Here is a 26,522-nt window from a genome sequence, read left to right on the forward strand (position 1 = left end):
GCAAGGCATGTCCGCGATAAACGGGAAAGAATTCGGTTTTTTCACTGTCTATTGTTTTCTCAGCTGCTACCTCGACTACTCGAGCACTTAAGTAAAGATAAATCGCGCATTGTGTATGCGCGATAGGCGCGATTAATGATTTTACGTTGCGTAATCGTCTTGAACGTCAAACGAGTGGTAAACGTTAGCGTTATGCAAACATCTTACGTAATTACTCGAAAATTAAACGCACATTTTTATTGCATCTCGCTCGTTCATCTCGAGACTTTCTTTCACTTACATTTTTCCGCAACATCGCGAAAACGTGAGTGCAAAGTGAAGCAAATGGAGCATGCACCGGAGAGCGTATTTCACACCACCACGCAGCGGGAAAATGAAAATGCGCGATTCTGGCCCGCTGCATAATTCTTGGCGAACGCCAACTGCGATTTAAATGCGAACACGAGAAGACTCGAAGCCGTAAATCACAAGCAACGGCGCGGGTACGAAACATAAAGGAAAAACATGATTACGTGTCTTAGCTTCATGTACACACTCATTAATTCTTACGAGGTGGAGAATGTAGCGCTTCGTTTCGAGCATATAAAGTCGCGTTTGATCAATATTTAGGTACGATCGTCGTGTGTGCACGCCGATTTATCCTATGAATCGCTTTGTAGCGCCGCTCATATCTCGTAAAAAAAGGACATTTAATTGTCACTTGGGATTAGCGAGCGGCTCGACTGTAATTGATGTCACTGCCGTGCAAGATCGGGGAGATAATCTGCTGCTCTTATGCAAAGGCTTACTCGGCGAAGAGAAAAATTTACATAGTATCATACAATACTTTGAAAAATTTTTCAAGCGATTACGCGAGACTGCATTTTAAATACAATTTTGATAAAAAAAAATGTAATTTCAGAATATTTTTATATGTATATTTACAGGTCTTTATGTATAATCTTTTTGCATCATAAATCGTTTGCTTTGTCAACAGATGTCCCGTTTCCACCGTCGCACAAAATGACAGTGGCAGAAGTCTTCGACGAACGAACAGGATCTCCTCGGCCGGAGGTCCTCAAACAACACTTTATTCTCGAAGGTAGGATCGACGAGGCTGCGGCTCTTCGTATAATCAACGATGGAGCCGCTCTTCTACGCTCGGAGAAGACTATGATAGACATCGAGGCTCCGGTCACCGGTGAGTCAACTTTTGTTAAATCTCTTCTTCTTTCTCTTACGTGAAGCCCCTGATCCGTGTTATACCTCTCTCATATGCTTGAGGTGCGCATGCTGGTCATTCAATTCCCACAAGTATATGGGGGGACATACAGTTTAATATCGATTCCGAACGTGGATTTTTCGAGAGGTGTTTCTGTGGGTAAAAATGCTCTCGGAAGGTTGTCGGCCTTTTTCGAGAGGAGATTACGAACGTAAATATTTTGGTTCCTACCAGGATCGAATCCGAGACTTCTGGCACGATAGACCAGTGCTGTCTGCCATATGTTACGCTCACGCTCAAACTTAAATTAAATTTTAAGTATACACGATTGGGTCATTCGTGTTCTGCGAACACATTTCTTTTTTTTTTTAATACTAATATAATAGTTTCCTTTTAAATATTAGAAACACCTGGCTAAATAATGATCTTTGACTTTTTTAACTCCCGTCGGCGATGTTGACTTTAAAATGATGATTACTTTTTTGATTGTGAATTCTGACAACAATTTTTGGTTGAAAATATGATCGAACCAGACGGGTCACATCAATCAAAATTCTGGTTATCTCAACTAGAATTATAATAGATTCAACCAGTAAATTGTAACTTGTTCATTTTTAACTAGAATTCCAATCAATGCAACCAGACTCTTTGTAAGAAATTTTTTTGTATTATAAGAAATAAGTAAAATATAAAATACAATCCGATCTCTCTCTCTCTCTCTCGCTTTCTCTACATGTGTATACATATGATAGCAAAAAAATTTATTATTAAAGATTTAACAAGTGTGTACGAATTTTTTAGATTTTTAAACATTCTATGAACAATATAAAAATTTACACTGAAATTTGAAGACTAAATTGCAAACGAAGGATAAAAAGATTTAAAGGTTAAAAGTTTCCGTTGTTATATTTATACTTATTTTGCAAGCAACAAATTCGTAACTTGCATATTTCAAGAGCAACAAATTGGACGACATCTCAATATCAATTTTTAGCGAGCAATAAATTCTTTACTGGTGCTTTATTTCGCTAGCACGCTGAGGTTTTTCGTTGTTATTTATACTTATTTTGTAGGTAACGGATTTAAAACTACGATATTTCGACAGCAACAAATTCCTACGTTCTTTTTACATAAATTGGCTTTATTACACGTATGTTCCGCTAACTTATGAGACATATTCTAGCGATTCTGGGCGATGTGTGCTCGGCTGTCGAGGCCGTCTTAATTAATTGGATATTCACGTCTTAATTGAAATCGAAAATTCGGTTCCCCCGCTCGGTCCTTGCCGCTCCTTGATCAATTATCCTTAAATTAAGTTCGTCGCGACGGCCTCCTTTGTGGCGTGTCCGCTGATTGTTCTGGAAGCGCGGAATAGGAGAACGTAATAAATCCCACCCTCGGCTACTTCGGATCGATTCGGTTCCTGTTTCCTTCTACGCCCCTCTTGCTCACCGTCATCCTTTTACGCACGTATCATTGATAGTTATTACTTTCCACGTCGCCGCAATACAAGTTTCATTAGTGAGATTAAATGGGCCATACATATTCTCATTACTTTTTTCTTCACATTACTTCTTTTTTTGAAAAATTTCATTGGTTCATTACGGAGTCGTCTTAAAACGTCGAAAAAAAAACTCTATTACTTGATCTGTAGGAGGAAGAGAGAAGAGCGAGAAGTTTCGCATAAAATAATATTTTCCACGACGTCTAATTTGTTTTTAATTGACGGGATAATTGTTCCATTACGTTGAAATCCCGATAACTGATCAGGGAGCTGTGAAGTATCGGCTGGATTTAAGTCTCTGATCGTTATGAATGTCTTCGATAATTGACAGATAATTAACATAAAAATTACAATTAATTATTACGGATGCGGAAATACAGCTCCCGTTTTTAGCTACTTACTCGTTTACTCGACAACACATTTCTTCTGGGGTGAAAAAATATAACCTTCGATAACATTTATCAAATCAATATGTGTCGCGTGCACGCGAGCGCTCGTGGCAGCCGCATGCTGCTGCAGGATATTTTTCGCGCATATGCTCGTCGCATCGGAATCGATGGTCAGCGAATCGGCCTTAAATTTATTTCACATCGATCGATACGAGCAGTGAAACCGGTCGGTCCATCCCTCTTCTCCGTTCGTTTCGCATGCTTTTTCGCTCCTTCGGTGTCCGCCGCGCCATCCGTCGTCCGTGCGTCTCATGCATCCTCCCGCGGTGTAATTCATCTTCTACTCAATCCTGCAACCACCCTACCCCGCTACGTTCTGGTTGCGATGCGGATTCGCATTCGACGACCAGACGCCTGATGCACCGCAATTTCTCTCTGTCGGATCCGTACTCTTCTTTTTCTCCTCTTCTAACACTCGGGCGACACACATGTGTGCCAAAAGCGAGCGGGCAAAGCAGCTTCCGGTATCGACTATTATCTACGACAAAGCGGTGACGGGTCGGCGGAGGCAATATCTATTAGGCACATTCTCAGATCGCTTCGAATTCCCTCGACAATCTCGGAATTTATGAGAATTTGGCCGAGAGAAGAGGTACGGGTCGATGGCGACATTCTGCGAAATTCCGCCTGCCTCAAGCTTCGTTAATTTGCTTGATGAACTGCCGCGTATACTGGAAAACGTAGGAGTTTAATCTGGAATGAGAAAAGGAAACGTTAGGCGTGCTGACCTATCGGAAAATTAATTAACGATTACCACGTGCCTCGCATGAAAAATTGATATGCGTGTGAAGTTATTTCCTAAAAGATGTTCTTAAAATTCTTGTGTTATTCTTAACGTTATTGTTATTACCTTGAGAAGCATAAGCATATATTTCTTTTTTCCGTTTGACACAATTTCCTTTCGTGTGTCTCGCACGTAAGATTGATAAGTATATTTCCAAAATTATTTGCTACTAAAAAAACTATTCTTATAATTTTTGTGTTATTATTTTAAGAAATGGAAGCGTATAATTTTTTTTTTTAGAATTTCGATTGACACACAAATTCTTTTTACGTCTTGCATGGAAGATTGATATGCATATTTCCGAAATTGTTTACTACTAAGAGACTGCTCTTAAAACTTTTGTGTTACTATCTTAAGAAACATATAATTCTTTTTTTAGAATTTCGATTGATGCGAAATTCTTTTATGTGTCTCGCATGCAAAAATATCATGTTCCTAAAATTATTTGTTACCAAAAAGATTTCTTAACATTACTATATTATTACTCTAAGAAACGTCAGCGTATAATTTTTTTTAAATTACAATTGACGTGAATCCCTTTTGCGCGTTTTTCTTTCAATTACTTCGTAATTGCGCAATTAACGGGCGTATCTAATGATTTTTATTAAGCGCAACATCTCGCATTGAGTGTTGTGAGGAGGATCAAATTACGGTTGGATAATTGGGAGAAGGACAGAAGGCACGTTGAAGTCTTCCTTTGAAGTGGTTGGGTTTCTTTTCTGTCGTACGGCTTCGCAACGCGTTTCTTTGATCGACGTATAAACCCTCGATTGTTCTCAATCACCGGGTTAAATCCTCACACGAATAAGTTGTTCATAAAATGAAATCAATCGGATGGGAATTTACACAGCAGCTTGAATCTTCCGACTATTATATTGTGTATAAAAAATACAAATTACTAAATTATACGTATAATAATTTAAATTAAGGTTTTTATTATTAACAAACCTGAAACTTTCGAAGTAATTATATAATTTCAACTATGATTGGACCGAATCATCATTGAAATTAATATCTAGTTTACATAATAACATTCTCGGACCGTTAATTAATGTCCAAAATACATTTTATATTTAAAACTGTTTAATCATCTTGTTAAGTTTTTGCTTTCAAACTTTTCCTTATTTTGTTTATTAAATCCGTATTGAACTAGTATTCATTATTGAAAAATGAAATAGGTTTATTTTGGCGATATTTGACGAAGGCAAGAAAGAAAGTTCCAGTGCAGGAATAAAAACGAAACATATTGCATACTTCTATTTTGGGATTAAAATCAAATCTCTGATCGCTTTTTGCACGAGTAATAACTAAAGTAGTATAACCATTTGAGACTCGGATAACGAAAGTAACATCTCACAAACTTATGAAAAACGTTCTCTTTTTTTTTTACGTTCTTGATAAATTCAGAGAAGTAGCAGCATGTACATGTAATAAACCAAGATTAGAGCTAACCGGCGTTGTTAAAATTTGTTGTAAAGAATTTCTTTTCAGATTGTTCGCGGCCTTCATAAACGAACTTCCCGGATATTCAAATTAATGAGTTGCTCGAATGTTAACCGAATGGAATCTCCGTTGGCGATTAGTGCGTTTCTTTGCGCTGTGAAAGAACAGCCATTTCCACGTCCATAGAGCGAAGTGGCTCGTTTTAGCTCTCATGTCTGACTTAGCTCTACTCTCTTTCTCTCTCACCAACGTTATAAGCCAGTTGGAGCAGCGCGTTACGATAATCGCTTCGACATTGCATTAATATTCTTTTACCTTTTTTTTTCTGCTGCAAGTTTTTTCTTCCAGAAATGAGTTCTTTCGTTACGCGCGCTCGTAAAGCTTTACTGTCTTCGCGCTCGCGTTTGTACCTCTGCGAAATAAAAGAAGTAGCGATCGGAAGGTTATCGTCGATCCTGAAAGTTAATGCTGATCGTTAAAGAAAGAAACGTTACCTTACGAAGAAAAAAAAAATGCAATCTAAAATAGCTTTCTTTTAACGCGATTTATATTTAAACATAATTTGCTCATTTTATCAAACATAATTTCATTGATCTTTCATGTTAAATATTAGTAAAAATAATAATAAATACGAATTTTCCTAATATTTTATATATACCATTCGAAATTTTATATATTCATTTCGATGACTTGAAGATTTTTTATTGCCTAGTTAACTTATGCTTTAAACTTAACCTTATTTAATCTAATGATTATATATGTAACAATATTTTATTTTTACCTTTATGATTAATCAGTATACTATCTATTTTGTTGTGATTTTAAAAGTTACTTTATATGAAACTTTCAGCTTAGTGATTAACTACAGCTAGGAAAACGTATAATTTTTACATTATTATCTGATTAAGTTAACCAGAAAAATGAAAAACCGAGTCTAATACCCGTTTCCACCAATGGTAGAGTTTAACTTTAAATCTCGATTCAACTAACTCTTTATCTTTTTCCAGTTCTAAGATTAGAAAAAGATAAAGAGTAAATTGAGAATGCATTTAATCTGTGCTGGTAAAAACGGATATAAGGCATGTGGATAAGAACAACAGATGAGACATTTCAGATGCTTGCACTGTGCATTTTTACAATAAAACTGAATTTAGTTTGCTTAAAATGATTTTTTGTTTGTTCACTAAGTGACTCAACCAAGATTGGCCGAGTATCATTTTGTTTGAAGCTCCATTTACGGCACTTATAAATAAAGATTTAATTTTGACAATTCAAACATTGCCGAATTATTTTGATCGCTACTCGTTTTAGCGCGATTATAAATTTGTGCTCGATTAGAAATCTACGCTTTTAAATATAAGAAGATCAAATTCGAAACCAGTTTCATCAAGTGTCAAAATGCATTATTTTTAATATAATAAATGTGGTTACTAAACAATCACTAGTCAATCCATTTCTATGACCGAATTGTTTTGTTTCGAAATAAACATTAACGTATGCATTTAGTAAATAACAAACTAAATTTGAATTAGATTAACACACATTTCATGAAATTAAATTGTTTAATTTCATTGTTTTAATTCTAATTAAATTATAATCAGGGTTAGCAACGTTACCTCATAAAAATAACTCGTTACCGTTCTTTTTCCTAAAAAATAATCGTTGCCGTTACTCGTTATTGATTTGCAAAAGTAACTCATTATCGTTACAGTTACTCAAAATTTGGGTATAAACTGATATCATGATTTTAACAATGTAATCGGCGTTGTTAAAATCGTGCGTTCCAAACGTAGTTTTATCTATAAAAACAAAAATGAAACATTCCGAATCAAAGTTTACCGAGGAAACATCAAGGAAATTAACTTTTGCATAAAATTTTTTTTCATTTTTTTCGCGATTTCGACGTGGAAAATGAGACCGCGGCACTCGAGACTTGAAAGGGAACATAGTCGTTATATCCAACGACGCGCTATCTTAATTGTCTTCCTGCCTTGTCGCGGCAAAATTGATACGGAGCCGGAAACATGATTATGCGAGCGTCGTGTTGACCGAACTCGGTTACTACCGGGTGTGTGTAGGAGCATAAATTATTCATGCAAGTGCGAATGACGCGGAGGAGAAGGAGAACAGGAGCGGCAAGTACGAAACGGAACACAGCGGCAATATTGTTTGGCCTTTATAAAGCATCCTAAAAAGCATTAAATGTTTATCGTCTGTCGGCGCTGTCACATCGATGTTGTCCGTCTAAATATTGAACTCTTTGTCGATATCCGGTGGGATAAAAAGAGAGAGACATACGCGATACAAATATATAAATATATTATACATATTCAGTATCTACTTTTGATCGCGTATTACTTTACTACACATAGAAAAATACATACTGTCTGTACATAAATAATAATTACTTGTTTCAAATATTTCGAATGTTTACATATCTTCCTATCTATCATAAGTTGATCGCAAATATCAAAATTCAAAGTATATTCTATATAGTATGTATATGGAATCTCGTTAAGAATTTAATATATATCTTGATATATACTTTAATTAAAATTATTAAATTAAAACAAATATTTGATTTGTTTATTATTATAAAAAGTCGCTTTAATAAATTTTATAATATTATTCAAAAGAAAATAAAGTATTGTTTGTAGAGTATATAATAATAAATTTTTCTCTAAAATGTGTATATTTATATTTTAAGATTACTGTCGAGAAAATATTTGTTAAATAATTATTATTTAAAAGAAGAAAAGTAAATTGAATAATCACTTTTTTAAACAATAGAATGATATTTTCCTGTATATAATAACTTCAAAGGTTATTCATTATAAAACCAGTTTAGATTAATCATAGCTAGAAGAAAAAGTTTCACATTATTATCAGTTTAAGTCTAACCACAAGTTAATCAGAGAATGAAAAACCGGACTTTAATAACAGTGCTGGTATCCTTATATTGTCGTCGTGCAGCTTTTCCATTAAATATACCTACATATATAAAACCTGCATGATGACAAATGTAACAACATCGACACTGTCAGTAAGAGTTACAGAATGGAGACTGCAATCATAAATTTAAATCACGATGGAAACAGTTTTGCCAAATATCATGATATATTCGCGGTATTGTAAACATTTCGTTCAGGACTATCGCCGAGTTTCTGACAAGTAAAAATGGAATTCCTTCACAAAAATGCCCGCGCATGCGTTCGCAAACCATTAAATTCGATCTAAACGTACAGACGCACGGAATCTCCGGAGATAATTGCTTACACGTTGATTACACCCTTACACGGAACGGAACGGGCGTGGCGGGCATTTGCGGGGGCGAAAAATCGAGCAGCTTTTACTCGCTGACGGGGCTCTATCGTCGCGTTCTTTTTGCGCCGGACGATAATACTCCGAGTTAATACGAAGGGCGAGAAAGCCTGTGACGGTCGGATAAAAGCTTCGAGGTTTGACGTTTCAATAATGCGTTTGTCCTCAGGATGAGAGGATTTGCTGGAGGACCATTACAACAAGCGACGATGGTTCTCGACTCGCTGTCACGGTCGTAAGTTTACGCAACAGTCGCGCCGACCGAATTAGACGACTTGTCCGCGTCGGAAAGCGGTCAAAGTGCGGTCACAAAAGGCTCTGGGACGGCAGTGTCGCATATGGTACATTATTCAGAAAAGTACCGGTGGAACGCGGAGGATGCAAAGTTGCAGGATAACTTTTGGAGCATTAATTGAGAGAGGAAGAGAGAGACAGTAGTGTGCATGTAAGTGTGTGTGTGTGTGTGTGTGTGTGTTTGTGCATAGCATGTGGGCTTTTAATACATTACGTTGACGCGCTGACGACAAAACATCACGCACGAATGTTCTCGTTCGTCGCACGGAGTCGTTAATTATCTTATTAAATGATAACGAGATGAAGCCTGTACCTTCTGGTGGCGTCTGTTAGACCGGCAGGAAGTTTCCCCCAATTTTCTCCCTCAACACGTAACCGAAGCTCTTGCGGAAGCGGCGTACCTTAATAGTTGATGTTTTAATGCATACATAGTGTCTTGTAGTTGATACCTGCACTCGCGCACGTTGATATCTGCATCACCGAGTACATCGCGTTAAACTTGTTCTATATCGGTGCAGCGTGGTGAGAAATTTATCGAATGTACGAGAACGAAGGTGTAGTATCTTGTACGATTTTCTTCTATATTTTAATCCACCGCCGACAACGTAAAATTTTCACTTCTCTGTCAGAGGTTTTCGAGAAACCCTGCATACAAGGAAGAAACAGTGAAGCACCTAAAAATTTAGGTAGATGCAGATCGCTGAACGTATAATATTGTTGATCCATTAAAATAATTATATTGAACGCTTAAGCATTACGAGATCTGCCCTTTTTGTAATTTTAATATAGAAATTAAGAATGTAAAAAATAAAAACAAATTGTTAATAGTTGCGTAATGTAAGTACAAAATTAAATTATTATTTTTGTTATGTATGTCGCGTTTATGTTGTATACGTGACGAGAAAGGCGAAATGTCCCCTTGAATTCGACAAATCACATACTGAATCAACCTTGTTTGCAATCGAGTCGGACAATTCAATAATTATCTATGGTTTGACTGAGATACTGAAATGCAGAAAGGAAATAGGCGAAAATGGACAGATGGCGCAGAATTGCTCTTTCAAGTCGGTGCTGATCCGAATACAAATTTCGTTTGCACGGTACGCGAAACGATGTGTTCGTATAAAGGACCATCCTGCGAGACACAGAATTCTTGAGGAGATGCAATCGATATCGGGATAGGATCGTGAAAGGAGAGCAAAGCCGTCGACGGATGCCTGCAGGTTTAACATTTCTTTCTCCACGTGGATTTAAAAGTACGATATTTGATCCTTGACTGTAGACAGAGATACAATAGCACGTATAAACTTTTATACGATAGATGCGATCAGGTTAATCGATATTCGTCACATCTTTTGCTGTGTATGATTTTTGTAATGCAATTGTTATACGGCACAATTTTGTTACATATTTCCTAAAGAAAGTGTTACGTAATAGGTACACGAGGAATTCACAGGTCACCTAAATAATTCATATCGTAAATTCATTTTGAGTTTTAATACGGAGTGACTGTGTCATTGTGTGCCTATACGATTTATCGAATACGAAGGTATAGGTATATATTATCTTATAAAGAAAAATATTGTCGCGTACTATCTCTAATTTCGAATTTTGCTGATAATTACCCATACTTTCAGTTAATGGATATTGGCAGAGGATAGCGACCTTAATTATTTATTTAATTCGCGGAACCAATTTGCTCGATCGGGGGAATATTCGGTTTTATCCTCGCGCCAATTACGAGCTTAACGCGCACGTCAGTCGAGCGGAGACAACAAAAGAATGAATTAAATGAGGCGCGCTTTAACAGTCGCCTTTCCTACAATTGAAACTCTGACCGGACGCATTATCCGAGAGATAACAATTTGTACTTTTATGCATCACCATGCTCTCTCGGACGAGGGTGGGGGACCGTCAAAGCTATCCACTATCTGCAAACGCAAGCGCATTTTCGAGTGCACTCGGGAATCGCTGATATCGTTACTGTCCAAGATATCGAAAAGAGGAAGTCATTTTATAACCATCGGCAATGGATCATGTTGTCCACGAAGGATCTCCAATTAGCGAGCGATGCGAAAGCTGATCGAGAGAGCTCCGTTTTATATGTATAATATATAAATAGCTCGAGATTGGCAAACAGACACGATCAAATGTAGTCGGATTAACGATTACGAGAATATTATTCGCGAAAAAGTAAATTAATGGTCATAGAGAAATGTTCGTGGAAAATACAGAAACGAGTTGTCGATGTTTCCCGCAAAGTAATTGAAGATATAAATGTGCAATATATATATATATATTTATTATATACTTATATTTTAATCCGCTGTCTGCAATCGTAGTTTTACTCCCTCCATCTGCAATCTGAGTCTTTTCTGTCCAACTCTAATTCTTTACTGTTCTAGGCTTTTAAAAAATAAAAAATTCACCGTTACTTTTCAACATCTCTGTTACATAAAACTCCAATGTCTTGTTTTCAAAAAACAAGATATTTTGAAAAAAGGAACTTGACTGTGTTCTCGTTTATTTTGGAAGAAAAAATAAAATTTTATTTTTGAAATTTTGTTTGTGCCAACAAACCCATATTACAGACCGAAAGTTAAGACTTCAAAATAAAAGCACATTATTAATTAATGATATATAGAAGAGACGGAGAAAGAAGAAGATGAGCTATATTGATTTGATAAATTTCCGCGTAAGTTTCATGGTTGCGCCACCCTCTACCTCTTCTCTCTTCAGGGCTATAAAGCGGTTAGCAGTCGTTCACGTATAAACAGCGCCGCAAACTCGACATAGACATGAGAAAGAAGTAGTACAGAAGACGCTGAATCGGAATGCACTAAGAAGCAGCACTGCGCAAAACTAGGTCGACTGTGCCTTTCAAAGCGAAGGGTTCTGCAAGCTCCAAACGTTTTAAACCGCGGACTATTTTCCGAAATTACTGCTCGTGATCGTAAAAGAGTAAACCCGTAGTCGGCAAAATTGCCATCACGAGAATTCTCTATAAAAATTATGTCTATCCTAACACAGAAAGAGCGTTTTCTATTTTTATCTATTTAAGAATAAAACTTTAAGAATTCTTTTTCGAATCAATTTGCAGTATATTTTATACTGCAGTTCTTTATTCAACGGCTATGGTTACTCTCGAAGAGTTTGACGCGACAGACGCGTTTCGTTCGCAACGACACACTTAAAATGCGTCAACGTCGACAAAAAGAAGATCGAGCATAAACGCGGTGCCCAGGTATACTTAATGAGTTTTCAGAGTGGCCCAGTAAATGCTGCAGGCCGAGGGAAAACCGGGTTATAGCACAGTAAATGTCTCTCATAGATCGTTGGGGTTCGTCGTTGTACGTTTTGCCGCATAACCGGACTATTCGTCGTTTGTCATTAACGTTTAATGGCCGTATAATAAAATGTACTGTGCGGTAGTGACGTAACGTATAACTAAATATATATATATAGGTTATTAAATCGTCAAGTCACGAAACATAAAATGTTCCGTCGACATTTTATTTTTTATTTCTTTCACTAAATATACAGAATATTTCTCGCTACTTACTTTTAAATTATGAATTACTTGAGTTGGTTTTTCAATTTTAAATTGATTTTTTTCTTTATTCAGCTTTTGAGTAACAAGTGATTAAACGTGAAGAATAACTTTTAAGAACTAACTTTTAAAAGAAAAATAAAGCAAAAATTTTGTCATAATTTTGCATAAACTACGTTATTAATTTCAAATAGTGTTTAGTTTGTAACTTGAAGATTTAACAGAAATATATAAACAATATTCAATACTAAAGTTAATGTAAGAACATAACTACTATAAATACGAAGCCTATAACAGTCTAGCTTGGATCTTTAATCGCTTACATATAAACTACCGCGGTACTATCACGAATTAAAATAAGTTAATAATTAACTAATATATGTAGTCCCCTCAAATTGCGCGCCGAACAATCGTCGGTCTCGAAACGCAACTCAGTAGGGAGAAATATATAAATTAAAGTCATACAACTCGAATATGGTATCTATAGATCTAAACGAAATAAGATTTGAATCCAGATTTGAAGTTCAAGATTGGTAACCTTGAGATCTCATTGTGTGGAGGATACCAAAGGTAACTGCCAAACAGGAGAAAATCAAATTTAAACCTCGAAAATTGGATTCAAACTCTTATTTTGTTTAGAATTGTACCATGTTGGAATTCTATTTTATCCTAATGTTATAGATTGGAAACGTTCTTCGCCGAAAAATCGGTTCGACAGAAGTACGCTCAGCGGGGAACACCCTGTGTACAGAGTATAGTGCCTATACTCGAATAAAAATATGCAGACAAACAGGCGATGGCATCTTAGGTGCTGGTATATCGTTCATGCAGACCATAATAATTAAGAGTAACCGATTACGCGATAATCCGCGCGCGCGTTCGCAGATATTATCTGATCAGGTTTCAATAACGCAGTTCGTGACTCTTTTTCGAGGTTGAGCTTGCTTTCGTTGGATGTATCCTTGGACCTTGAGTCTTGTGCGAGGTCAAGGCCGTTCAAAGAGCCTGCCGGACGCGATTCCGCGATTTGTCAAACGACATCCGGCAATGTATCGCGCAACTTTCACAACCAACGAGCACGATTGGGAGCACCACTGTTTTGTGTTCGTGTTTTATTAGCTGCCAGTAAGTGGTACCACCCTTTCCTTATTTTTCACCGTTCTTCCGCTTTTATTCTTTTTTCTGTAAAGCGTTTAGACAGAGAAAAATTGCGGCATTTCTTCTTTTTTTTTATATCTTTCGAGGGTATTGACCGATTTTTCCAAAGAGAAGATAGGATTACAAAAATTTATCAAGCGAGTTGGTCATGTTTTAATGTACTACAAGTTTCTAAGATCTTAACTTTCTGTAGACAACTGAAATCTTTAGATGTCATTGATACTTTGATTACAAATTTTTTGATAGATAATTTTAAGTATATAAAAAAAAATAACATCCGATTTCCGCAATATGATGATAAAAATTTGTTGTTGAAGTTTTGATAAAAATATATCAAAATTTTTTTCAGACTTTTATGTAATCCAGAATAAAATAGAAGATTAAGGACCGATTGTTCCATCTTTTGGTAAAATTTACCTTTAAGTAAGTAGCAAGATCACGTGCGCGGATTGCCAGATTTACTTAACATTCTCCATCTATCGGTAAACTTTACCGTCTAAAATAACAAAAATTAAATATTTAATTCCCCCGGAATATTGCAGGCTCTGATCGAACACATTAACTCAATTTTTCTGTGAAATAAAAAAATCGATTGGTTTTATTCATGCGGCCCGAAAGCATTCATGATATCATAATTGTAATTAGAAATAAATCTCCATAATTCTCTTGCTTAGTATCGTTCGGTTTGATACCGATATTTGATATCGCGAAGACACAGTTTTACACAGTTCGGAAACATTTTACTTTTCATCCGTAGTTTTCAGTGTTTTACTTACCTTACGATTGTCTATGTGTTCATGTTCTCCTCGAAAGTTTGCACGACTCGAGTGATTACGCGACGTGAGTGACATGGTATTGCGCCTTGAAACGGAGAGGACAGACGTTCTGTTGTTTTGCGGACGACAGTCGCACGAAAGAGCCGTTCGAAGCTCGGCCGCCTCCTTTCCCTCCGTCTTCTAATAAAGGTATAGTTGTGCCGGAATGTAGAGCAAGTGTGTCCCGACTCGACGTGCGTGCCGGGGTTATTATAAGATGACGGAGCTACAGCGCGCGGGTTCAAGGCTGCCGATTCCAGTCAGGGCCGATAAAGTTAGCCAAGAAGTTGGTTAAAGTAGCGCAGGATTTACCGCGCCCTTAAGTCGAGCCCGACCCGTGGATCGTAAATTGAAATCTATTTCGAAGCGAAGCTCGACTTTTTTTTTTTTTATTATCGCGCCCCTCGGACTTTTCATCGATCGTGGTCGGTCGGAAGGCGACGGCGATGAATTTATATATGCGAACCGGCCGTTCCCATCGTTCCTTGCCGTTCGTGAGGAGGAACTAACGCAGTTAATCGAACGTCACGAACGGAACACTTTTCATTCAAAGATGTATTCGTTATTTCGTGATTTTGGTATCATCGAACGGAGAGAAGGATCGTAACAAGTGTTATTTCGAATAACAATGAATGAAGCTTTTATTCCAATAAAATATACGGCATATTGGAATTTATTTTTTTTCCTTCTGCATATTTATTTTATTTTATCAAAGCCGCGTCGAGGACTTTAAAGTGCTCGTAGAACAGCTTATTCTTTTCTCTGTTTTTTTTTTCTTCCCGGGGGCAACTCTGTCGAGGGCGGGCTCGCATTATATCCCGCGAACGTGACACGCAAGGGTGCATGTACTCCCTCGTAGATACGGCTGCCAGAGATAAGGGCCCGTAACGGGTGTCGGGAAAAAGAAAGCACGAATCACGAAGAAACACCCTCGTATTCGAGGGTCGATTTCTCCCATTTGAGGATACCGAGGGTATGAAGAATTATTTTGTCTTTAATTTTTATCGAGGTTTCAATCTGCTGCCTGTCACAGTTAAGGCTCGTATTTACGAGAAAAAGATACGATCGTAAGAGAAAAAAGAAAATAGATGATGGAGGGTGAAAAGATAGAAAGAGTATACTTCGTTTTCAGTCACTTTTCTTGAAATGTTATATTTCTGATTGGTATCTTAATTCGCGAGAAGTAGTTTACCGGTCGGAGAATTCAGGAAGGAACTCGCAGAATTGTTGAACTACACGAAGAGAACGGTTTTGCTAAAATACTTAAAAATTTAATTAGATACTGATCTGAAAATAATTTTGTTGAATCATCTAAATTACGGATAATACTCTAAATTAATTACTAAAATGTCAATTTTTTACAGCATTACTTATCTCTATAAGCACACAACATTTTCCTATAAAATGTTAGGTACATATATTTACCTTTTTTAGTATAAGAATCTAAAAATATTATGTTTTATACGCTAAAAGCAATTTACTTTAAATATATATTTCTTAGAATAATACTATTGTCTACTCACAATAAAAAAATCGATTTAATCGTTTTTGAATTAAATAAATATACGTTTACATTTAGTAAATGTTTACTTAAAACTCTTTTTTCAAACAAATATTCATTAAAATTTTGTTTTTTTTTACTGCAGAGGGATCCTTAAGTTTCTATATAATTGTTTCGATAGACCAATAAAACTATTTTCGGATCTGTCTTTATTTAAATTTTTAGGTACACTTCAGCAAAATCGTTCTGTTAGTGCATGTACAATTACTATAATAACAATTTTGTTATATTGTCGTACATCAAGATGGCAACACACATACACACACACACACACACACACACACACAAACTAACTCTAAAGCCGGCCCTGTCACGACGTATTACGTGCAGCGAATTAACGGTCTCTATCGCAGATATTCCGGGAAACGTTGCTTAATCTACATGCCGAGCGACGTACGACGCAAATAAAATTCCGACGCGCGATCTCATGGATCTCGGCGGCCGGGAAACGGTAATCCGGCGAATTTCTTTTCGTGTACGTCGCAAATAAATTGCACGAGCGATTCGTTAGCTCGGTCGGGAGGCCAACTAACAGGCGGCAGGACTGACTGAGTCTCGTTATACTACGACCGCCTGTTTCAACATGCAATACAATCTTCGAGAAGCGTGTACAACGGGAACGACGATAGCGCGATGTAACAAAGTGTAGTATTTGAGGAAAGTAAAGTTACACATCGCACCGATTTATCTCGCCGACGCGACGTCCGTTAAACACACATACAGTCAGTCGAGTTTTTTATCTCGAATTTTAATCATTTTTTAAAGGATGTTCCAACCAAAATTAGATTTAAAATCCAAAGTACTTGTTTTAAACACTTGATTGTCCTATTTAGAAATGGGTCACGCGAAGCATTAACTTTTGCGTCAAATATTAAAGCTATGCATCTTTGATTTTATTAATTCTGTCGCGCTAATTAAGCCGTTGGATGGTTACCGAGAATACTCGGGAAGGAAAGGATTTGTTTCGTGTTGAAACATGAGCGAGGACATATCGGTCGGGGGTTCAACTCTTTCTCCCTCGAGAGCAAGAATGAGCTTCACCGTGCACGCACGATCGCTCCCTTTGAAGTAAGAAGTAGTTCGCTCTGGCTGGCGTATAATCGTGACGAGGTCGCCTCCATGGATACATTAAAAATGAGAAAACGCGTATTCATCATCGGGCGAGGCCACGCAGCGACAGGAGATCATTATGTTTCCCTTTGCAAACTACGCTATGAGATGAGAATTGCCTTTTTTCACAACGGAATAAGAATGGTCGAATTTGAGATCGAGTACTAGGAGATAGTTAGGAGTATTGCATTAAAACAGTTAAAGACGACCTTTTTAAAAAATATGAAAAATATTACGAAAGTATCGAATAATAGAATAATAATTTTTAATAAATTTTTATTAATCAATTATTGTTTTAAATTAATGATGTAGATGTTACTGAATATATTGCTAGTACATTATTTATTTAACCTAATTAATGCCTTTTCAAATAAATTTTGTTATAATTGTGTATAAATAAGTTTTTGCGGTCAACTTTAGATGCTAACAATGATGTGTTTTAATTTCTGTTCGCATAATTATTTTTTCATTAGTAATCTGCATCTCGAAAACTATATATATAACAATTTGTAATTAGACAATTAACTTTTTACTTTAACATTTCTAGTTAATTGAAAATGAACGCTGTGTGAAAAGGTGCATATTCGTTTCATGCTTCACTATTTTCATAGCGGTAATATCATCACTGAAGCAACGAGAATAATTTGTGAACTTTATGCAGACAATAGGTTTGTTTTCCACGGCTGAACTAGTATGCACTTATAACTTAAAATAAAAAAGGTATATATTTGATATTTAGCGAAAGCAACAAAGAGAAAGTTCTAGTGCAGCCTAGTGTAGGAATAAAAAATAGACCTAATATTGTGTCAGAAAAAATGTATCAAGATTAGTTTAAAAGATTTAAAAGCGATCACACACGGAAAAAAAATAGATTGGGTGGTACAGCAAAACTATAATTTACTGCGTGAATTCAACATATCTACAATATGAAAAAAAGAAGATTCGATGGTTTAACAAATCGCTAATTTAGCTGTCAGTTTTGCTACTTTAACATAGAAAACTGACTGTCTGTATATTACGATTGTAGATTTGCTGAATCAGTGAAGTTTTTAGCTGTACTTTTTTCTGATAGCTTCGATATGTAAACGATAAATCGTGTTGCAAATCATTCTTTCGTTGCAATATTCGTATGCTGCTGAAAGATGGTAAAAGGTGATAAATTTGGAAAGCAAATATTTTGATTAAAATATTTATATACCGTTTCTTTTATTAATAGATATATTTCCGAAAAGACCTACAGGAACTTACTTTGTGCACCTAATAGTACAGATATCCGAGAAGTATTACAAAGCACAAATAATAAATGATACAAAAATAAAACTAATGATTTTCCTTGATTATTTTGTTTCTGTACTAACAAAAAAAATCTCATTTTTCGGCTTGTCTTTATAGTTGAAAGGGCTCGATTTCTCTGTTTGATAGGTACGGTATTTCACGCATCAAGACATATCGATCGGCTCCTCATTTTTCTCTTTCTCTCCCTCTGTTGTTTCTCCTCGTTGTCACGCCGAGCTAAGTGTCATGAGAAAATTTACTGGCTATATTATTCACTGAGGAATTGCCACGGTAGTTTTACAACTGTGCAACTCGGGAATCCGTGTTCTACTTTAAAGGAGATTCTCCACTGATTTCGTGACGAGAAGTAGGAACATAGATAGTTACGTTCCACTGCGACATCGGTTACAACGCACGCATCGTTACCTACTTACCTATGCCAGATGATATAATGAGCGGGGATATTACAAGGCAAGTGTAATTTGCGCGAATCATTGGCGAACGAAATGAATTATTCCATTTGGCGTAATTTACAGAGGAGAAAGGAGGGATTTATCAATTTATAAAGAAGAGTCGGAGATTGTTAGAATGCTTATGCAGATTCTCTATTCTTCATTGATCACTATGAATCATCAAAATATAGTACATATAAGTGATGAAACATTTTTTTTTTACTGAAAAAGTATCAGTGAAAAAAGTCTCTAAAAGCTCCAATTCCATTGTATGTTTTCGAAATACAAATACCTCTTTTCTGTACCATTTTTTGTCTCTTTTACATTGTGAAAGGAGTTCGAGGTGCATATAGAGAGTCAGTCGAAAAATTTTCTAGTCTGTTTAAACTACCGTTAATTTAACCATTTTGTTGCACGTTATTCGCATGAAATATACTTCATGTTTATTTTTTATATTATACATATGTATTATTTTTAAAACAATGACGAAGAAGTAATCTATATTATTACACTTTGTAGCTCTATATTATTTCCACGTAATTAAATGTCACGTGTTCCTATATTATCCCCGTAATTACATTTCACATTCCGTGCGGCCTACTAAAATTGTGTTAATTTATGTATATATACATAAGATGAATATATTAGAAACTAACGCGCAAACATAATAAAAAATTTATAACAAAAATATCACTGTCACAACTTGTAAGTAATTGTGAAAGCATATTTGTTAAAATTAATATTTATGATATGTTAAATTAATAAATAAATAATTTTATTATTTATATCTCAGAATTTACGTGTTTTAAAATACATTATTTATATTATTTGTTTACTTACTCATAAATTGTGTTATTTTTGACACCAAGAAATGTTGTGTGTGAAATATCAATTTAATACAAAATATTCAACAATTCAAAGAACACAATCACATTATGTTAAGTTAACATTTGGATGCGTCAACATTTTAACACAAAATTTTAACAAAAGCTTAGACTGGTTAACACAAATACAAAATGTTTTTTACTATGTATATTCGAGTGACATTAAAGATATTCAATAAATCGCGACAATTTTTTTTGAAGGCTATTTCTAAGAGAAAGGCTTTGTAAAACGTTTCGAAATTAATACAACGAATGTGTATTGCACGCAAATGTTTTTATGGAGTAGGAACATGCTTTGAATAACGCAATCAAATAAAATGTCACTTAGAGATAATCTTTTTTAGTCGGGAAAACTGCGAGGTAGACCGCGTAAATTATTTCCCCCCCTCCCCCCCCCAGCACAGCTCTACGGTCATTCGATATAAACCCGGCGGCGTTTGATTACATTTCAGCCCGGCAGTTGATTCGGTCCTCCGCGTGCGCCTCGTGCAATACGGTAGTAAAAGGACCGCACGCTTGTGTGATGCGGTAACGGGAAAACGATGCCGCTCGTTTCATCAGAAGCTACCCTCAGGTATCAGCCGGTCCGCACTTTAGCCCGCACGCAGCGGTTCTCATGCGTGCTTTACGTACATTCGTTTTTCCTTTTTGCAAAAAGCCTCCCACATACAAATTTTTGTAAGCAGTAAGTAAATCAACATTTTTTTATTTGCCACTGCTTACGTTATTGTTTTACTCTACTTTAATTAGTCGTTCGATTAGCATTAGATTATTCTCTTATTGCTGAAGTCTTTTACTACCTGCGCTTTGCTAGATGTCTGAAATCTTAAGAAGTTGATAAAAAAAGGACAATTAAAAGAAAACGGAATACATGCCACTTTTGTCTCGTGTCATTTTTCTTCGTACGAGAGACGTAAAAAGTATCGACGTATAGAACGAACTGAGTATCGCAATAGCCAAACGTGTGCTTGCTGTAGAATGAGAGGCACTGCACGAAAGCTCTATACTAATAAAAGTAGCGCATTTCTTTTATTTAAGCAAATACCGACAATTGCGTCTTCCTATTGACTGCTTTCCTTGTTTTGTTTTTTTATTGGCTGTTTCGTCCATCTTGATTCTAATTGGTATATCGTCCAAATAAGAATTAAATTATCATCGAGATACTAGCAAGAGAAATAAAAATGGTCTCTTATATACACTGAAAAATGTCGAAATATTTGCAAGTTTTTTTTTCAATATTTATTGCATATAACAAACTATAACGACAAAATATATTCTGTGAAAAATATCTTATTTATTGTCTATATACATTTTGACAATAAATAAATATTATATCCTACAAATAAATTAAGTATCTTTATCTCATTGTCAGTGTAGTGCCATATAGAACCTTTCATTCTACAGCAAGTATATACGTTTGGTTATTACGACATCCATTCTATATGTCGACGTAAAAAGTCGACAGTGGTGATATAAAAGCAAGCGTTCGACACTCATTGAAGCAAATTGTTTGTTCGTGATGGTTCACTTACTTGATCCAAATGGATCTAGCTTAAGAGGTACATTTGAAGGATCAGTTTCTTTTCTCGGTTAATGATTATCGCCGAGATTATCATCAAGAAGTTTCTCGTCGCATTGTAGGTTCGAAGGGGCGTGTTTTAACCTCCATTTTGCTCGCGTGATGTCACTCTTTAGTTCACCGGATCACTCTTCTTCGGTGATCTTCCCGAAGAACCCGGGTGCGACAATTGATGAGTGCCATTTACGTGTTCGACGATTAAGCACATGCTACCCGGATAGTGTGTCGCCGAATGATAACTCTCGACTCTGCCGCTGGCGCCGGAGAGGAGAGAGGCAGATGAAAAGGGTCTAGAAGTGCCGGCAGGGGTCAAGTTGACTCGCTTGCGAAACGACGGAAGGGTCGTTCCAGTAAAGCGAAGAGACCACCGACATAACCACGGTACCCGCTATGGCGTAGAGAGGAGGGTCCAGAAATTACCACCGGTCAATTGAAGGTTCTCAACTAAACGATATGGTGTTATCACATACAAAACTGGACAAAAGGCTTTATCCAAGCGAAGTAGGGAGCGTTAGACATTCTCAAGTAAGAGATTGGACGTTTAATCCCGAAATACAATAGGTATAGTAAGCCCTAAGCTTTAAGAAAGTGCCCAATTAAGTCAAGTATTCCTCTCACATTCGACTGTGATTGACTAATTTCTTCAAGGCTTAAAGTTTACTACATCTCACTATTCTGTTTTAGGAGAATTTCTGATTGGTCTGTCATAGTTTTCAGGATCTACTCAAGTTAGATACGTAAAATAGAATCCGATGCATAGATACCTACGTTCTATCTTATGCATATAATTTATCTCACTCTATCTTCAGTAGATCCTAAAAAATATAGCAGACCAAACGTATGGTGTACAATCTCTGCAATGCGTGATTTTGATGATTAAGTCGTGAATTTTACATGTTACACTGTAAAAAATAAAATGTTAATTTTAACTCAAAGACGTTGAGTGGATTTTTTGAGACATGCACAAATGTTAAAATTCACATTTTTGTGTTAATGTTAACATTTTTGCATGTCTCAGAAAATCCACTCAACGTCTTTGAGTTAAAATTAACATTTTATTTTTTACAGTGTACGATTGCTGAAAAGGGGAAATGATTATAAAGAATGGGAAAGAGAGAGAAAGAAGAGCAATCGGGGCTGAAAGGAGAAAGGATTGTAAGAGGAAGAAAAAGAAAGAAGAAAGAGCAAAAGGAACGAGGCGAAGCGCGAAAGCGCTTACATACTTTCGATCGTTCTATTTATATCGCGGACAATCACGCCTCCCCTTTGATATGTGCACCACCGATTGCCACGCGTGCCTATCTTTAGCGCCGTGCTTGCAACTCGGGCCGAATTCGCGTAATTTATTCCGACGCGGCCCCGGCGGCGTTCACGGCGAGTCGTAAATCGCTTGAAATAAAATCGCCACGCCGCACTGCGAGATAGGCATAAGTACGTCTCTCTTTCTGACACGCAGACCTGTTATGATTTAGTCTGCCGAAATCGCGCTCAGAATCCAAATCGATCAATCGGCTGGTCGGTCGGCTGCACGCCAACGGAGCTCCTCGATAAAATTAGAAGCTCATTAGAAACTCATGTCTCAGTGTGATTGTTACCTCGATGTCGAACGATAATGCAATTATATTTTAATAACATACGTGTAATGTGAGGATAGGTAGTATCATATAACTCAATGTTAGTTTCATATTTTATAAGCAATATTCTCCAATATCGATGAGTATTATATATGTAACAATATATTAATCTACAAAAAATTTTATAATCTGTGATGCAGCGAAAACGAATGCAGGAGAAAAAAGCAGAGGGCTAAGAATTTTTTTAACAAAAAATAGGGGAAAAAATATTTTTAAAACTATTTACACTGGTAATATGCAACTCAATGCATATTAAGTATAAGCCGATAAAATATTTTTACTAAAAAATATTTTTATTATTTTATTAGTATCGTTAAATTATAGCACTATACGTAAAAAAGACACTTAGAGCTTTTTATTACCAATGAATTTGGCAGCATTATTTTTTTCTTAATACTAGAAATATAACACCGATTATCGACTGTTTATGTTTTTTAGATTAATATATTTCGCGTGTAAAACATTCTTAAAACTCTTTTAACTTTTCAATAATGTCCTTTGTATTGATGAAATATTTATTTTTTCATCACTTTTTACAATAATTTATTGAGCATTTTAATGAACAGCAACGTCAACAATTTCTAACGTTATGACAATTACTCAGCATTAAAATGAAAATATCAGACAATTATGTGTATAGTATAACCGTTACTTATGGAAACTCGTATATGTTCAGGAACGGAATGAATTTATAATGGAATGTATCGAACGTAATTCCACGCTCGTTTGTAATATTCCGGGCCGCGCATCATGTCGGAAAATCAATCTGCGATTTCTCTGTCAGGTATTAACCCATACTCTCCATCGGTCAGAGCCGCGATCGCGCTTTGGCTCGAATATTAATCGATTCTATACACGATCCTTTCACGCCGTGAGAGCCAGATTGTAGATACACGAGCGCACGATGCATGTCCACCCACGTTGACACCGGCACGGCGCGCACGTATTATCGTTCGCATTATGCGAGGCTATGATGCGGCTGGGAGTTCCGCGTTTAAAGAGGAATTTACGCTGTTTACGAAAGACACCGGGCGAAGCATATCGGTAACTCGATCCTCTCCGTAAGCGCATCAGGCGCACGATAGCGCGTTTAAACGCATATTCGATCCATGGTCGTATCACGAACCCCGGAAATTTCTGTTTCCTCCGCAGCGAAACTCATCGCTATTTAAGTCGAGGGCATCGATGAAATGTATCGCACTGCATTACTACCGTTATGTTCTATATGCATATTCCATTATCTCTCTTGCCACCGTTATTATTTCCGCCGATCATTCCCTTTTTTGATGGCTCCACTCTCTTTCGTGTTTAACTAATCTAATGTCGACTCGTGAAATATATGAAAAAACTGCAGAATTTTGACTTGTAATTAAAAAAGCCTGCTAGTGAATAAGTGCCGTTATACCTGAATTTTCTTTAGTAATCCTTGTTTCAATTATGTATAGGTTATGTACCTATATATTATGTGTATGATCCATTTAATGCTACAAATGCAAACCAATCAGAAGAAAGGATTTTAAGAATTTTACAAATTAAAGAATACTTCAAAGCATTTGCAGCATGGAATGGACCGCGCCCATATTATAAGAATGACATCAAAGAGTTTAAATATTAGGTGTACAAATTAATTCTCGGTCTTTTTTGACCAACTTTGACCTCCCCAACTGTTTTAGGCGATAGGAAATGTCTTGCTGTGGGTTACTCCAAGCGTATTTGCAAGTTCTCATTGCGTTTGGCAAGAATTTTCGTTCAAAATTTCCTTCAACTTCACGTTTTTTTTTTTTTGTTATAACCAGGGCGTTCACGATCCTCGAAATTTCTCTCTCGAAACTGTTGAAACCATTTTTTACCTACACGTACTATACGATACAGTATTCTCGCCCAGAGCCGAACAAATCATTTCATTTGTCTCAGTCGCGTTTTTTAAAAGTTGAAACGCGAAAAGAAAGCAGTGCCTTGTAAATGTTGCTTTTCGAACGACATCGTGTTTACTGCTGATTTTTCAGGTTATGTTTACAGGAGGATCAAGTACCTCATTTTAAAGCTAAAAGATGGCACTTCAAAAAACGACTACAGAGGGAGGGGAAGTTTAAGGGGTTCTGAGATCGCTGAAAGGTAGAGGCAGAGAACTAATATAATCAGTATATGCAGAGAATTATGTCGGCTCAAGACGTTTAATTTTTTACTATCGTCTCATCATGAACCGCAAATTTTTTCGCGAATTTATGTTGAAAAAAAAATCTGTCGTAATGATGCGTTAATTTCTCTCGTCCGAGTTGCAGAAATTCAAAAGATGTAGTAAAATATTCCAACGGCCAGACGAAAGCTGAGGTTATCCGCGATTGCTTTTGAATTTCCCATGGCCGCTCCTGTAATTCTTTTTGCGTTCTGGCCAAGAGGCAAGAAACAATCGTATTCTATCTAAAACTGCAACGCAGAGAGCAGCAGCCCCTGGCGTTCATTCGACCGGATTTATCTTGTCAGTGTACATGCTTCCTCTTTCGTTCGCGGCTATGCTCGGCGCATTGTTTTCTCTGGCAAAGGTATCGGTATTTATCACAAAACCGCCCTCGGCGGGAGCGGGGGCAAAAAGCACTTGGGGTTGTTCGATTCTCCTCAACTTGAGCAAGATTAAACAAATCACTACAATGATTACCGAATTCGAAAATAATAGAGGAATCGTTCAATGAGTAATTCAGAGATCATGCTTGATGCCAAGAATCAAGACTGAATTTATGTAGAAAGCACTTTCTGTACTTTGGCAATAATCGTGTATTCTGATATTTATTGGACACTTTAAAGAGACTCATTTTCTTTGATTTGGAAGTGTTGAGTTAGTCCAATTTACTGCAATTTATTTCTTGATCTGCTTTGTACTTACCTTTCGTTACGGTGATGATTATAAAATGTTGCTTCAATTCCTTCGGTTTCGTTTCACTAAACGAAGATTGAAAATTACGACAATGCGAGGTGTTGACGTTATGATGTCATGCACGCACTGCAAATCCAAGTATGTAAAAAATGAACTTTAATATATATGTTATTTAGTTTTTCGTGTAAACAAAAAAACGCAAGACAGTAAGACATAAGTAGCAAACGATTCAGCCAATCACAGTAGAGAACGTAACATCATCGCCTTACAAGTATATTTTCTATTGTGATTGGCTAATTTACTTATTGCTTTGTTTTTTGTGTTCTTGGCTTAAATGGAAATCTATATATATGCAGTATAATAGTATGTTGTTTTTACATGAAAAATTATTTACACACATATATTAAGTCATTTTTACACTCTTGGATTTTACAGTATAATCACATGACGATTATCTTCGAATGGATACAATTCTCAGTCACCTATCGTACGTGATAGAAATACGGGAGAGTAACCTGAGGGCTCTCGTGGGCGGAGAATGGAAGTCCTGAAACAGCATAAACTGCCTCAGGTTCTGACGGCCGTTGTACTTACAAGCTGCTTAAGCTAATTGTAAGAGTCGTCCGGGGAATTTGG

At 36.5% G+C, this 26,522-nt stretch overlaps 1 protein-coding gene across 3 annotated transcripts in view; it reads left to right on the top strand.

Moving 5' to 3' along the window:
* LOC108776804 (serine/threonine-protein phosphatase 2B catalytic subunit 2) overlaps nt 1-26,522 on the top strand; it is a 164,817-nt gene that overhangs the window by 62,282 nt on the left and 76,013 nt on the right. For all 3 annotated transcript variants that reach the window (XM_018543519.1, XM_018543516.1, XM_018543517.1), the window contains exon 2: nt 977-1,180. In XM_018543519.1, coding sequence (XP_018399021.1) covers nt 977-1,180 — 204 coding nt within the window. The remainder of the gene's footprint in view (nt 1-976; nt 1,181-26,522) is intronic.

The sequence above is a fragment of the Cyphomyrmex costatus genome, unplaced genomic scaffold (assembly GCF_001594065.2).
Source record: "Cyphomyrmex costatus isolate MS0001 unplaced genomic scaffold, Ccosl1.0 scaffold388, whole genome shotgun sequence".
In the NCBI taxonomy this organism is placed as follows: domain Eukaryota; kingdom Metazoa; phylum Arthropoda; class Insecta; order Hymenoptera; family Formicidae; genus Cyphomyrmex; species Cyphomyrmex costatus.